At 47.3% G+C, this 15,532-nt stretch overlaps 2 protein-coding genes across 4 annotated transcripts in view; both read right to left on the reverse strand.

Annotated features, from left to right (window-relative positions):
• LOC104992735 (transmembrane protein 225-like) overlaps positions 1–2,874 on the reverse strand; it is a 9,289-nt gene extending 6,415 nt beyond the window's left edge. The window contains exons 1-2 of one of the 2 annotated variants that reach the window (XM_010845705.1): positions 2,748–2,874; positions 1,460–1,537 (exon numbers count right to left, since the gene is read on the reverse strand). In XM_010845705.1, coding sequence (XP_010844007.1) covers positions 1,460–1,471 — 12 coding nt within the window. In that variant the 5' untranslated portion in view covers positions 1,472–1,537; positions 2,748–2,874. Of the gene's footprint in view, positions 1–1,459; positions 1,541–2,747 lie in introns of both variants that reach the window. The other variant, XM_010845703.1, reaches the window with a different exon arrangement.
• LOC104992734 (zinc finger protein 239-like) lies at positions 2,805–15,436 on the reverse strand. 2 transcript variants are annotated; one of them, XR_825736.1, is made up of 3 exons: positions 15,282–15,436; positions 8,481–9,659; positions 2,805–2,874 (listed from the first exon to the last, which is right to left on the reverse strand). XR_825736.1 is itself a non-coding variant. In XM_010845702.1 (2 exons), the coding sequence occupies exons 1-2, from the start codon at positions 15,355–15,357 to the stop codon at positions 8,716–8,718; spliced, it is 1,020 nt and encodes a 339-aa protein (XP_010844004.1). In that variant the 5' UTR covers positions 15,358–15,436; the 3' UTR covers positions 6,778–8,715. The 2 variants fall into 2 exon arrangements, 1 of the variants encoding a protein (XP_010844004.1); XM_010845702.1 differs by lacking the exon at positions 2,805–2,874 and having other exon boundaries at positions 6,778–9,659.
• Positions 15,437–15,532: the final 96 nt, after the last annotated feature.

Here is a 15,532-nt window from a genome sequence, read left to right on the forward strand (position 1 = left end):
GGAATTGGCTGTAGAAGCCGTGACTGTGTCCCAGTTTTGTCACTTGCCGGCTGGGTAACCTCGGGGAACTTACTAAAACTCTCAGGACCTTGGCTTCCCCATTTGGAAAAGGGAGGAGATAACACTTGCCCACTGAGGTTCTTGGGCGGACCAAGTAACATGCTGCAAACAAAGCGTCAAGCACAGTGCTCAGGGCCCAGGCGCTTGGTTAAGGATGCACCTAGTCAGCTTCCTCTGCCTTCACCCAGCCTGGCAGCCCTGAGGAACGAGGTGGAGGGCCAAGGAGGGGGACGAGAGGAGGGTCGTTGGAAGCCTGGGTGCAGCAGCGAGGGTGGGCCCTGTCCAGATGGCCCCCAATGACCATAGCCACATGGCAGTGCAGGAAGGTGGCATCTGGAGGTCAGAGGGACAGGACAAGGGAGATGGGGACACCCCGAGACAACAGCCCTTGTTTCTGCTGCCTCAGCAGACTGTGCCTGGCAGCGCCAAGCTTCCAAGCTGCACATAGCAAGTGAGGGGCTTCCCTTTCCTCTCAGCCCCCGTGTGTGCCCAGGCACTGGGGCCCCTCCAAGGCCCTCATACGGACCCCTCACTGCAGCCGGGCGCAAGGAGCATCTCTGAGGCTTTGAGATCGTCTGATCACAACAGAAGAACTAGCCGGAGGGCAGAGGAAATCCACTGCTTATAGAAGAGTTAACTGTTCCTCTTTGATTGCTGTCAGAGCGATTGGGAAATTTCTAAAGCACTCTCTCTTTCTGTCATTCCCCCGTTTTTCTTCTTCCCACCTGAAAAAATTTATCCTGCCCTCTCTGCAAAGCTACCCTTTGAGATCTCTCCACCCTCCGGGCAGTACTGATGAGTCACCCGAACTTCAAGGCCTTGGTTTCCTTCACTCTAAGAAGATGAAGTCACTGGACCAGAGAGAGTTGAGTCCTGGCTCTAAAGCTCTCCAGGTAGGAGTCATGGCCGCATCTTGACCCCGTCCTCTTCAGGGAATGGCGTACCCTGGACATTTTCAACTGATGCTCTGAGTCCCTTCCTGTCCCCAACCCCCACCCCTCTGAACTTCAACTTGTCTAAACTGACCTCAGTGTCCCCGCATTTCAATCACCTGCTCCATCACCCACACTCTAGTCTGGAGTTCGTGCTGCCTTCTCTGTTTCTCCCACACTTGAACCTCATCAACCGTCCTCACCTTCTCAAGTTTTCTTTCATAAAGTCTTTAAAGCACCCACCCTCCTGACCCCACACCCGCCATGACTCTCTCCATTCCTGGAACACCACAGTCACCCCAAGCATCTCCAGTCTGGGTTTCTTCCCTGAGGGCAGGTCTCTTCCCCTTTAAGCCTTTTAAATCCCACATCTTCTGCAAACCTCAGCTTGGCCCTTTCTACTCCCTGGACTCTCCCAGCCACCAGTCTTTATCCATTCACTCCACAAAAACGAACTGTGTACTTACTGGGCGCCCCATGCCCAGCTTAGGCCAACGGGGAGAATCAGGGATGAAAAAAGACAGGAACTCTCAGGCTCTGGGTAACTACTGGGGAGAAGAGACACATAAACTCGTCAGGCAGTACAGTGCTTTCCCCTCCTCACCTGAGGTGACTCCGAGCTGTCCCCTGGCCCGCCCCAGCTGCTCTCCAGAGAGGAGGACCCTGCAGGCCTTTCTCCAGGGATAAGCCAGCCTCTGCATGGAGCTGCCCTCAGTGCTGGCTCTGGACAACTGGGCACCAGGGACATAAGCCAGACTCAAAGAATCACGGACATGTTACCATAAAGGGGGATTTGCAGATCCTTTTGTACTGATGAAGAAATATCTGGAAAGGAGAACAGACTGGTCCAGGATGCCACAGTCAGTCAGAGTGGACACAGGGACCACAACCCTGAACGGCCACCCCATCTCCTCACCTCTTCACCAGTCACCACTGGCCGGCAGTTGGGTTTGGGATTCCCAAAAGTAGAGGAGAGGGAGACAGAATGGGGTGAGGGGAAGAGGGTTGCCAACTTTTTACTTTGCCAAGAACATTCAAAACAAAACGGACTTACTATCATCTACTCTCACTGACGTTTCAATTATTTTGACAAGGGCCAATGACTGGAAGAGCTGCGTGCCCGCTGGGCCTGGTTCCCGCTGACAGAGTCTCTCCCTGCGCTCCAGCGCCCAGCCCTGGAGCAGCCCTGTCAGCAGCCCAGGTGCAGTGCAGCCCAGATAGGTGTATCCCGGGCTGGAACCGGGAAGGGAACTGTCTGGGCCCCCGGGAGCCTCACTCCCCACGTGTCCCACCAGCCAGTAATCTGAGGTCACTTGGGCTGAAAGTGCCTTAGGCTGGGTGAGGGGTTCCTTCCACTGACGACCCTCCTCGGTCCTTAGTGGTCCCAAAGCCCCAGTGACATTATCCAGACCCATAGATGGGTCCTGACCTGGCCATTGGGCCCCAGATCCAGCCCGACGGCTCCCAACAGAAGGGTAATATTTGGCCTGGGGGGCCTCCTTCACGCCCTCCCCCTCCCAACCCGAGGTTCCACCTCCGCTCGCCCCTCCCCACCGGTCTCCAGTCCCTACATCTGCCCCGGCTGCTGGCACAGCCCTTTGGCCGGTGGTCAAGACCCTCCTTTGCTCTCCGCCCGCCTCAGGCCAGCGAGGGGATGCTCAGTCTCCCCACGGAGCCCACCGAGCCGGAGCCCTCGGGGCCCTACGACTGGGGAAACCTGGCCTCCCAGATGGTTGCGGTCCAGGCCTTGCTCACCGGTACGCAGAATGGGGTGGGGGTGGGTGCACCCTGAAGTCCACCGGATTCGAATGCCAGCTCTGCCATCACCAGCAGGGTGCCCTTGGGGAAGTTATTTCTTCTTCCTGGGCGTCAGTTTCCTCATCTGTGAAAAAGGCATGATCATAGTGACTTCTCCAGCGGGCTGGCTGGGAGGGCCTGGGAGACGCGCTGCCGGACCTCGCGCTCACCCCCATCCCCCGCATTCCCAGTCTTTCCCTCGCCCTTGCCCTGCGCATGCACTCAGGCGCACCGCCCAAAGCCCGCCCTGGCCGGCGGTCCTCTGCCCTCCGCTAAAAAGGCTGTGTACACCTCTCCCAAGGCGGGCTGGTTAAACTCAGGCTTCCAAGAGAGGCACTCTAGCTCCTAGCCCTGGTGGTTGAGCTGGGGGGCTGGTTTGTGTGGCAAGAGGGGCCACGCTTGGAGCTGGATGAGTCACCAGCTCCCCGTGATTTGAGACTAAGCTCATCAAGGAAAGGCATTTATAATTCTTTTAGATTTTCAAAAACCAGGACCATGTCTGGCACCTCCACACACCTCTCCACTAGCAGGCACATATTCAAAGACAACAGGAAAGGATGAGAGCTGATGAACCATTAATTTATTGAATCACCTAACATGTGAGACGTGATTATCTACCATGTGAAAGAGGGCTTCCCTGGTGGTTCATATGGTAAAGAATCTGCCTGCAAAGCAGGAGACCCAGGTTTGATCCTTGAGTGGGGAAGATCCCTCGGAGAAGGAAATGGCACTCTAGTATTCTTGTCTGGGGAACCCCATGGACAGACAAGCCTGGTGGGCTACAGTCCATGGGGTCGCAGTCAGGCATGACTGAAGCGACTAACATACATCATGTGAGAGGCTCATTGTATAGTCAGTATTCTACCTGTCATAAGGTTCAGACCCCAATTTGTAAGGCCTCAGGCAAGACAGGTCTTTCTTGGCTTAGTTGGGGCAAGGCAGAGTACAGTTGGGAAGGCCTGGAGCCAGGCCCGGGAGACCTCTCTGCCCTGCTCTCAGAGATGGTGTTTGATCCCTCCATCCCAGAGGCTGTCGTTCTCCAGGTGGGAGGGGAAATAGTCAACTTCTAGACTCACAGCTTCACTTTTAGTCACCCTCAGGAAAAAGAATGTTTTCTTCACCCTATTCCCACCCCTACTTGGTTCCCAGTTCCCCAGGGATTCTGACTGGCTCAGCTCTGGTCACAAGCTCATTCCACTCCACCGAAGAAGATGCATCAGCTGTGCCCCACAGAAGCCAAGCAGGTAGAATCATCAAAGAAGTTGAAGGTTTTGAGGAAGGAGGCAGATGAGACCCTCAGGGAATCGCGATTTCCAAGACAAGAATAGCAGGATATGTAAGGGAGGAGGCTGGGCCCTGCTCAGATGACACATTTCTTTTCTTGAAGTCAGATCTCCCCGACCACACAGGCATAGAAAAGGCTCCTTGGAGGCCAAAGGGAAGTGATGCCAAGGGATGCTCCCTACCCATATGCCTTTTCAGTAAAATCCATCTTGGCTAAGAGATGCGTGCACACACACAGGAGGATCCTGAGATGTACCAAATATGGACCAGGCAAATCAAAATGATTGGCCAAAGGAAAACCAGAAGAAATGCCCCATAAAAGTAATTCAAACTGCCACAAGGGGGCCACTCATCGACTCTCTCTCTCTCTCCCCCTGAGTCTATCAACACAAACTGTATTTTTGTCCCCTCTTTAATACTTTCACTATTTTCTGTCTTTGTGGGAATTCTTTTCTGCAAAGCCAAAGGGTCAGGGCCCTTGTCACTGACCACTGGTCTAGTGGCTAGGATCTGGTACTACCGCAATCTCTGGCTGGGAACCGAAGCCTTGCTCCAAGCAGTTGCAGGCCAAGGCCACTAGAGATCATATCAGACCACTTATCTGGAGCAGCCAAAGAACGTTCTAAAAAGGAAGAGGGATGGTGTTCTCAGAAGAAGGAGAAATTATGGCAGACTGTAACAGCATCTTCATACGCACCGTCACACTTAAATGTTGTTATACAGCAAATCTAAATCACTGGTATGATTATGCCCAAGCTACCTGGGCTTCTCAGGTGGCTCAGAGGTTAAAGCGTCTGCCTGCAATGCGGGAGACGTGGGTTCGATCCCTGGGTTGGGAAGATTCCCTGGAGAAGGAAATGGCAACCCACTCCAGTATTCTTGCCTGGAGAATCCCATGGACGGAGGAGCCTGGTGGGCTACAGTCCACAGGGTCGCAAAGGGTCGGACACGACTGAGCGACTTCACTCACTCACAGATGGAAAAACTGAGCCCCTGGTTAAGAACATGTCCAAACTATCACATGAATGGTTGCTAAAAAATCATGGGCGATTACTAAAAACATTAGGCTGTGGAGGAATAGATTCTTCACATGATGCTGGAGCTTATCCTCCTCACAGATTACTAACTGCAAAAGAAACACATATCTTTATACAGAAGAGATCTGGCGGTCACTCCCTTAAGCCGGTAAACAAACAGTATTACTTGGGGTAGAGTAATCTCATGTCACGTGCCCCTTGAGGTGACAGCAGTATGAAGGAAGCGTCGCCTGTGAGGTGCTCTTGCCAGAAGTAGATCATCAGGCCTCTAGACCTCGTTCCAGTTGAGAGAAAATACAGAGGGGTAAGGAGGAAGCTAAACGCCACCTCAGGAAAACAAGGAAATCAATTTCATGGAAAGTTATAAAAGGTAACTGTTCTTGACTCCTCCAGAAGTCAGTCATTAAAAAAAAAAAGGTGGGACTCTTCTAGATTAAAAGAATCTAAAGAGATATAAAGCCAAATGTAATGTGACTCTTGATTTTTTTTTTTTCTGATTTGAAATAAGCTAGCTATAAAACACATTCTTGGGACAACCAAGGAAAATCTAAATACAGACTACATTTTAGATGGTATTATGGAATTTAATTCTTTTTCTTAGGTATGTTAATTGTCTTGTGATTACATACAAGAATGATCTCTTAGAAAAAGCATGCCATAGTATTGGGTTTGCCACAAAGTTCGTTCAGATTTTACTGTTACAGGAAAATTTGAACAAACTTTTGGCCAACCCAATACTCAGGGTAAAGCTTACTTTCAAATGATTCGGGGGGGGGGGGGGGGGGGGTGGAAAGCACATAAATAGAAAGCAAATATGGAAATATGATAATACTGTTTATCTAAGTGGAGGATATATAGGGTGTTCATTAGTCTACTCTTTGAAGTTTTCTGTATGTAAATCAGATTAAAAGTCAGAAAAAACAAAGAGACCTTGCCTGAGACACACACAGCCAGAACCTGGACCTGGGTTTATCATTCAGCCACTCAACACAAGTGCCTTCTCTAATGACAGATGTCAGGTGAGGTGCACACAGTCCCTGCCCTCACCAAGCTTGCAACTAGCACAAACAGGAAACTAGCACAAACAGATAAATCATTTTTTTAAAGTGTGATCAGTGCACAAAGAAGTAGAGCATGCTGTGGGAATTGTAGAGTGAGAACAATTCAGTCCAAGGGAAGACATGCCAAGGAGGCCCTTCTAGACAGAATCTTATGCCCAAACAGGGATTGCAATGTGCAAAGATTTTTACCTGCTCTCCAGCAAGAACTATTGTACGTTGTACTTTGTGTATATGCACCATTGTGCACAAACAGGACAAAAGTCTGACTTACCTTTATGATGGGTGTTTTCTAGTCAATTCTAGTTCTGCCTACTTTTTTCTTTTTACCCTTTGCTGGTCACAACTCATTACAGTAAATTAATTTTGTGCCCACCCCGCCCCGAGTGGCTCTTAACCTACATTTGAAAAATACAATGGCACCCCACTCCAGTACTCTTGCCTGGAAAATCCCATGGACGGAGGAGCCTGGTGGGCTGCAGTCCATGGGGTCACTAAGAGTCGGACACAACCGAGCGACTTCACTTTCACTTTTCACTTTCATGCATTGGAGAAGGAAATGGCAACCCACTCCAGTGTTCTTGCCAGGAGAATCCCAGGGACGGGGAGGCCTGGTGGGCTGCCATCTATGGGGTCACACAGAGTCAGACACGACTGAAGCGACTTAGCAGCAGCAGCAATGAATTTCAGAATGTCTGGCAGAAGGGGTGGCCACAGAGGGCTGGAGAAGTCAGTGGGCAGAGCTGGGATGAGAACGGTCTTGTTGATTTCAACATGAGGGCTGTGATGGGCTTTTGTGGGGATGAAAACAGTCACTTCTGGATGCCACTGTGGAAATTTGTCTTCTTCTTCCTCCTATCTCCCTTTGCCTGAAGACTCTTACCTCTTCAACCACAGCATAGGAAATGCCTCTCTCTCGGGGGGCCCAAGGCTGTATTCAAGGTATGGCTAGGAACTGCCAAGCCAGCCCCTCCCAGGATAAGAAATTGAGAAAGTGTATATAAGTATCAGAAATTTAGAAAGTGTATTCAAGTTATCGTCTCCTCAGGAAGCATTTTCGTGCTTTCCCAGGTCTAGAGTAGAGGGACAGACAAGGGAGGAGAGAACTGTCTGTTGGAAAAGTCGGTGGAGAGCCTGTGAGCTGGAGCTAGAACCTTTAGAGTTCTGATTCCCCTGGGTTCTGTGCTTCCCTGGTCCCATGCTCTAAAGGGAAAACCCAAGTTACCCAAATTGAAGTTTTACTGCATATAACACAACCAGAACCTATCAATAAGCAGGCTCGTAGGGCCCCCACCCAATAGCTGGTTCCACTCCCAGTGCAAAGGTCCCTCCCACCACTCCTTCCATCTAGCCTGGGTCAAAAAACTTAGGGCTAAAGAAAAGTGTCCAGTGGATTAATTAGCTAAGCCACTGGCAACCTGGATATAATCAGTTTCAATGGAGCAGAAGCAGTGCCCTGTGCTAAGTGAATGGCAGTTACAAAGATAACAGCAGCTGGTGAAAAAAAAAATTTAAGGATATGAGAGCAAAGCATGTGTATGACTAGAATTCAATCAGAGAAGGAAAATCATGATGCGACAGACAGACACACACACACACCTGGCCCAATAAAGGCAAAGAAGAATCCAGGGGAAGGCAGACTAGTTTCAGGCCCAGCCCCAGTGAGGTGAGTCAACAGATCAGCAACAATATCACATGTGAGCTACAAAATCACTGCTGCCTCTCTTCTGCCCTCTAACTCTCCCAAGAATCTCCCTGAGAGCCCAGACAGACTGAAAAACAGAAGAAAGGAGAAGTCTGACACATGCAGTTCAGTCTACTGGATTCTACACATAGCAAAGCCCATGACGTGATACTGAGAAATTATTTGGCTTAGAAAATTGGCCCATTTATTTAAAGCTTCTATAACATATAAAACAAAGAGAGATTCAGTAGTCTGCAGGATACTGAGGAGCAAAAATGGTGGCCCTAGAAAACCCAAGAGCCACTTCCATGTACAGTGACAACCAACAGGACAGGTGAGATAGAAGGAAACTATTGGTTTCAAGGGTCATCCTGCTGCTTTCCTGATCCATGAGTCTGAATCCCCCTGATTTGTTCTTCCCTGGAATGGACCTAACTCATCCTGTTTTCAGAAGATGACTGTAGAGATTTGAAAAACAAACCATAGAATCTCTCTCTGATGTAGATCCTCAAGATCAAATAAAAAGTAGTGCAAACTAAAAGTTCCATTTCAGTCACCCCCTCCATGGCGTCACTCTACCCCTTTTGCGCCCCTTTCTGACACACAGCAAGGCTCTCCCCATACCCACCATTCCCCCAACGTGAACTGGCCAATGCTGAGTAAGGCGGGAACTCTATCTAAAGGTTCTCATGCACTGAATGCATAAGAGATTTGTCTACTGTGTGGATTCTCAGGTCTTAGTAAGAGGTGAACTATGACTGAAGACAGTCCACATTCTCTACAGGCAAAGGTTTTCTCCCCAGTGCAAGTTCTCTGATGTCGGAGCTGAACTCCGACCAAAGGCTTTACCACCTTCACTTCATTTATGGTTTCTCTCTTGTATGGGTTCCCAGGTGATGAATAAGGTATGAACTGTGCTTGAAGGTTTTCCCACATTCTTTACATTTGGAAGATTTTACTCCACTGTGAGTCTTCTGGTGCTGAACGAGGTAGGAGTTGCAACTAAATGCCTTCCCACATTCACTGCACTCATAAGGTCTTTCTCCAGTGTGAATTCTGTGATGTTTGAAAAACAGTGAACTCCTACTGAAAGATTTCCCACACTCATTACAGCCATAAGGAGTCTCTCCTGTATGGACCCTCTGATGTTCAACAAGGTGTGAGTTCCGACTGTAAGCTTTCCCACAGTCACTGCACTCGTAGGGTCTCTCTTTGGTGTGAACTCGCTGATGTTCTGTTAGATGTGAGCTCTGGCTGAAGGCCTTTCCACATTTGGTACATTCATAGGGTTTCTCCCTAGAGTGGATTCTCTGATGTCGGAGGAGACTTGAGCTCCGGCCGAAGGCTTTTCCACACTCGTTACACAGGTAAGGCATCTCTCCCGTGTGGGTGACCTGATGCTGGATGAGGTGTGAGCTGCGCCGGAAGGCCCTCCCACACTCATCACATTCATAGGGTTTCTCCTCAGTATGAATTCTTTGATGCTGAGACAGATTTGAACTATGGCCAAAGGCTTTTCCACATACATGACACTTGTAAGGCTTCTCTTGCGTGTGGATTTTCTTATGCTGAATAAGGTATGCATTCCGCCTGAATAATTTCCCACAAACATTGCACATTTGAGATTTCTCTTCAATAAGAACATATGACTGCTGGATGAAGTCTGACATGTTACTGAAGTTTTGCCCATATTCATACGGTCCCTCATGTTTGTTTTGTTCACATTCATCTCCTTCATGTGGTCGTGTCCCTACTTCAAGAGTTTTCTGCTTTATAATTAATTGATCCTCAGTCCAGGTCTCACCATCTGACAGAAAATACAAAAAAGGTATATGTAACAGTAAAAACTCCTGGTGGGAAACAGGATGATTAAAGTATTCCAGGTTATTTGGTTCAAAAAAGTATGAAAAATGGCCTTGAAGTACAGGGGGGGAAAATGGATACAAGCTGAGCAGATCTGGAGAAAGTAGTGAGTAAACTAAAGTGAGGATTTATAAATGAAGTACCTAATCAGACAAGTACACTGGAATTAGCAGAATAGGAAAACAGAGTTTGAGGAAAGTGAGATCTTCTCAGAACACAGGAAGGGTGATGCTGGGGATTCTGAATGGAGAGAGGCAGGGACTGAGCAGATAAATCAAAGAGAACTTCACTCAAAGGTTCTGTCCACATGGTACCCTGGCCACGTGGGTTGTCACTGTGGTAACAGGAAATACTCCCCATAACCAGACGCAGCACCTTCCTCATTCCTGCTGTCTCTCTCCACAGACAGACGCTCACATGCTCACTCACATGACATACTCAGACCTTAGAGGAACCGTTTTAGAAATGGTGCCAACTGAGAGGATTTGATAAAGAGAGGGGGAGAAGAGGAGGAAATGCTTAAAGTATGAAGCATGGGGTAGCAAGAAATACTTCCATTATCTATTTCAGCTCTATTCCATATCTTTCATGTCTATTTCTAAGAGAACCAACAAAAACCAACTCTGCACCCTAGTTGTATCTAACAGAGACAATGGAAAAAATCCGTTTACTATTAATACATTTCTCCTCCTAAGTTTTACTTATTAAATATGACTTACTAAAGTGCAGTATGTTACAGAAAGAAGGCCTCGGCTTAGAGTAATATTTCTGGAAGAAGGGGACGCTGAGGAATATCCAACGTAGTATCATTTCCATTAGCAATCAAAGTAAAACACATGCAGCCCAGATTTTAGTAGGGAATGGTCATTGTCTTTAAGGAATTTAGTAATTATCTGATATCAGAGAACCATATTTATATTTGTTCTCCACAAATTATCTGATATCAGAGAACCATTTTACATTTGTTCTCCACCTCCAGATATGTCTTCTATACATTCCATTGGGATATTGGTTTTAATTTTTTGTGCGTGTGATGGGGACCTTTAAGATCTACTCTATAAGCAACTCTCAAATATACAACATGGTATTGCTAACTGTAGTCACCATGTTATACCTCAGCTTCCTGGGACTGACTTACCTTAGAGCTGTAAGTTTATACTTTTGACGCCCTTCATCCAGTTCTCCCACTCCCCACACCCCACTTTTGGCAACACCAACGTGTTCTCTGTATGCATGAGCTTGGATTTTTCAGATTCCACACACATGTGAGGTAATACAATGTTTGTCCTTCTCTGACTTATTTCACTTAGCATAATGCCCTCCAGGTCCATCCATGCTGTTACAAGGGCATTATTTCCATCTTTCTTATGGCTGGATAATATTTGTCTGCTGGTGGACACTTAGGTTGTTCCATGTCTTGGCTACTGTAAATAATGCTGCAATGAACTTGGATTTCATTTCCTCTGAATAAATACCCAGAAGTAGAATCACTGGATCATATGGTAGTTCTATATTTAACTTTATGAGAAACCTCCATACCATTTTCCATAATGGCTACACCAATTTACATTCCCACCAACAGTACAGGAGGGTTCCTTTTTCACCACATCTTCATCAACACTTGTTATTTCTTGTCTTTTTGATAACAGTTATTCTAACAGGTGGGAGTGGATTACTGGTTTACTGTTTGTACGTCCCCTTGCACAAGTGTTTACTTACCTGTTAGACTGCAAGCTCCGAGGGAGCAGAGAGAGACTTAGGTTTCTTCTCCATCTTCCTGATCTGGCCTCTGCCTGTTTTTCCAGCCTCATTCTGATCTTCTCCCCACACGAAGCCTCTTTACTACCTGTTGAACCACTCTCGTCACATGTGATGGCCGTGACATTCTAGATAAGGTGCCTTTTACTTGGCCCACTGTCCAACATGGTTGAGACTGTCAACCTCACTGTGCTCAAGCCCTGTTCAACATCACCTCCTCCATGAAGCTGAAGGTGATCCCTGAAATATTCCTCAAGTCACATAACAGTCACTCAGAACATTTTATTGAGCACCAACAACATGCCAGGTACAGTTCCAGACTCTGAGATCTGTCAATAAGCAAAACAAAAAAAATCCTCTTCCATTTTACTAAAGGAGATGGACAACAAACTATGTAAATTACATACTGTTAAGATTATAAAGATGCTATAAAAGCAAAAAAGCAAGGAACAAGGATTAGAGTGCCTGGGAGAGTGGGCAAAGGAGATGCAATTTTAAATACCATGATCAAAGGAAGACTAAGAAAACGGCATTTAAGCAAAGACTTGAAGGAGATAAGGATTTCTGAGAAAGAGGATTACAAATAGAAGAAACAGCAACTGCAAAGGCACTGGGTATTCCTGAAGGCAAGTGTGACTGGAGCAGAATGAGCAAGAGAGAGAGGAGTAAGAAATGAGGTCAGAGACATAAAAGAGGATCAGAGAACACAGGCCACTGTGGCCACAGGTTTGTAAAGAGGTTTTACACTGAGCGAGATGGGAAGCCACTGAAGAGTTCTGACCAGAGGAAGACAAGATCTGACACTTCAACAGGATCATGCTGGCTGCCATGCTGAGGAGAGACCATGGGGAGGCAAGTGCAGAGGCAGGACAAGCAACCAGGCTGTGGCAACAATCCAGGTGAGAGACGATGGTGACATGAACCAAGATGGCGGCAGAGGAGGCGGTAAGAAGTAATTGGACTCTGGAGAGAAATGCTGACAGTCACATGGGTGGGATTCCTGACTGATGGATACGGATATGAAAGAAACAGGGGTTTCCCTCTAGATTGAGTAGCTGGAGGGATGGTGTTACCATCTCCTGAGATGGGTGGTGAGATGTGCAGTATTCATCAACCAGCTACAGCATCTCCAATAATTAAAAACAAGATTTCCAAGTGGCAGCTGTCATACCAGTCTCTTGAGATCAACTTGTCCCAAACTGGCACATACACTTCCAGTGTGCGAGTATTTGGTATATTCTTCAACTCTCCTGCAGCTTTAACATTTTTCGAAAAAAAAAAAAAAACACGGAAGGAGGCAACAGTGACCAGTGACTCTCTTCTCTGCTCCACATTCACTCAGTAAACAAATACTGTTGCCTCTACCTATGATGTACTTCTTGATTTTTTGCTCCTGCTTTCCTATTATCACTGCGAATATGCTCAAGTCAGATTCTAATCACCTCTCACGCTAAACAGACCAGAATCTCTTCCTTGATCTGCAAGCTCATCTGCTAGCCTCCTGTGAAGCAAAGTTTATGTGCTTCAATTTCTAACAAACAAAATCTAAACTCTTTGGCTGGCCCGGAGTCCATCTTCCACGATCTTACACCACTCTGCCTTTACAGTCATCCTCTATCAGTCTACTCTGTGGTCCAATTACTCTGAACTGTTCCCTGAACATTTATCTCCCCACACAATTCCTTCTCCATTCAACTTTCTACCTCCACCTGCTACAGGTGGTTTCACTGCCAAGGGCCCAGATTCAATCCCTGGTCGGGGAACTAAGATCCCACAAGCTGCATGGTGTGACCCAAAACAAGAAAGAAACAGGTGGACAAACAGGAGTGGGAAAGACCCTGAGAAGGCAAGAGACAGAATCAGGAGAAAATGGTGCTGCCTATACCAAAGAACAAGAGTTTCAAAGAAGAGCAATCATGTCAATAAAAATACTAAGGGGTCAAAAAAAATTAGGGCTGAAGGAAAAAAAAGTGTCCAATGGATTCACTCGTTAAGCTACTGGCAACCTGGATATAATCAGTTTCGATGGAGTAAAAGCGGTGCCCTGAGCTAAGTGAATGGCAGTTACAAAGCTAACAGCAAGTGGTGAAGGTTTTTTTTAAGAGGTATGAGAGCAAAGGGAACAAAGGTGATTACACTCTACTGCTGAGTCAGCCACCAAGTCCCACAGGCTTCCATGTAAGCGTCTCTAGCGTGTGTGTATGTATTTCCTTCTGGGCAGCCACCAGTCTATTTCAGGAGCTTGAGGGAGGAGCCTGCCCTGCACTGAGGTGACATGCATGGGACACTGGGATGTGTGTGATTTGGGGAGATAGAGGGTGTAGGCAACAGTGACGCAGAAAAAGGACACAAAGGCACAACAGCAGGTAAAGCAGAGTGTTTTTGGCATCTCCTCGTGCAGACACACCAGTCTGGCAGAGCCTGTATGGGGAAACATGGAGACAATGTTTAAAGCTGGGTTCAGATCACGCTGCAGAGGACCCTGAATGCCGGGACCCGAATGCCAGGTTATAGAGAATAGACTGTATACAGTAGGCACTGTGAACTAACATAAATAAATGAGTATTTTAGGAAGGTAAATAAGACACTTGGCCTTAGAAAGATGACCACTGAGGAGCCTGTGTAAGAGTCTATCCCTTCTGACCTAAAACCTGATTCTTTTCTTACTCTAAATTCTTTCAAGGCCAAACATATGACTTTCTAAGGCCTCCAGGGCCAATATCCAGTTGACAAGGCTCTCCTCTTGTGAACTTTCACACTGTTTATTATCCCATAATCTCTCATAGATAACTATTCCAACTCAACTCTAAGCTGGTGGCAGGGGCTAGATTTTCTTCCAACTTAGTCTCAGTACCTTGTAATAACAATTCAATAAATACTTGAGTTAAAAATTAGCCTAAAACAGAATTAGAGGCTAAACATGTAAAATAGTCTCCCAAACATAAACCTTCTCAAAATCCTTGATGTGGATTATCTAAGCCCTTGTCCCTCAATTAAATAATCCAATCCACTTTTTTTTAAAGGCCAAGATACAGCTTCCCAGGTACAGCTTCCCAGGTGGCACAGTTGGTAAAGAACCCGCCTGCCAATGCAAGAGACACAAGAAACATGGGTTTGATCCCTGGGTGAGGAAGATCCCCTGGAGAAGGAAATGGCAACCCATTCCAGTACTCTTGCCTGGAAAATTCCATGGGCAGGAGCCTGGCAGGCTAGTCCATGAGGTCACAAAGAGTCAGACATGACAGCGTGCACATGCGAGCACTACACACACACACACCAGATAATGGGGGGATAGTAGATTGAAATTTCAATGCTGATGTCTACAGTTTAATCTCATTTTCCATCAGCGGGTGGCTGGCCTGTCTACCGTACTCCACAGGCAGGGCACTCTTTTGAAGTTTATATCCTGGGTGGAAAATGTATCTTTCCTAATGATGAAAGACAGCTTGCCAAGAGAAGCCCAGTCTTTTCCTGGTACTTGGGATATAGGACACACTTGGCTGGGTTCATTCACTTATTCAGTTTACTTAGCCTCTCAAAGGCCAAGCAAGTTAACAGGCGCTGGAATGACAGATCCGAAAGACTTAGTGACATGGACAGTGCTGCTGCAGGTCTGCTCCACAGTGAGAGAGAAAATATTAGTGATAGGCTTCATTTACGTGTAACAGAGCTTTAGGTAAAAAAAAAAAAATTAAGTGTCTCGAACCAGGGTATTTCTAAGTGCACGGTTAAGCATGTCCATCTGATCTGAGGCCTCAATGGAAAGGACAAACTTTAGAAACGGAAAGCAGCTAGGTCAGCTCCTCACCCTTGGTCTTTCGAGGCTCCTGCTCGGGGGATGGACACGGGGAATCCAGGGACATCTGCTCGGGCGGTTTCTCCATGGACTGGGTCCAAACCCCGGTGCCGCTCCAAGGCCAAAGTCTTCTCTGCAAGTCTTCAGAACCCGACACAGGGGAGGGGCAGCCACTTCAGGACAGAGAGCGAGAGGGGACAGATGTAGGGGAAACAGTAGGTGCCGCTTCCCAAAAGGCTCCCTGCCGGGGGGAGGACGGAGGA

This window comes from Bison bison, unplaced genomic scaffold (genome assembly GCF_000754665.1).
Source record: "Bison bison bison isolate TAMUID 2011002044 unplaced genomic scaffold, Bison_UMD1.0 scf7180017864223, whole genome shotgun sequence".
Lineage (NCBI taxonomy): Eukaryota > Metazoa > Chordata > Mammalia > Artiodactyla > Bovidae > Bison > Bison bison.

Excerpts from the sequence above, each read along its gene's own strand:
- LOC104992734 (XM_010845702.1), bottom strand. The coding sequence starts at position 15,357 with ATGGAGAAACCGCCCGAGCAGATGTCCCTGGATTCCCCGTGTCCATCC. Across the intron at positions 9,660-15,281 it reads GGAGCCTCGAAAGACCAAGG|ATGGTGAGACCTGGACTGAG; the intron begins GTGAGGAGCTGA and ends ATTTTCTGTCAG.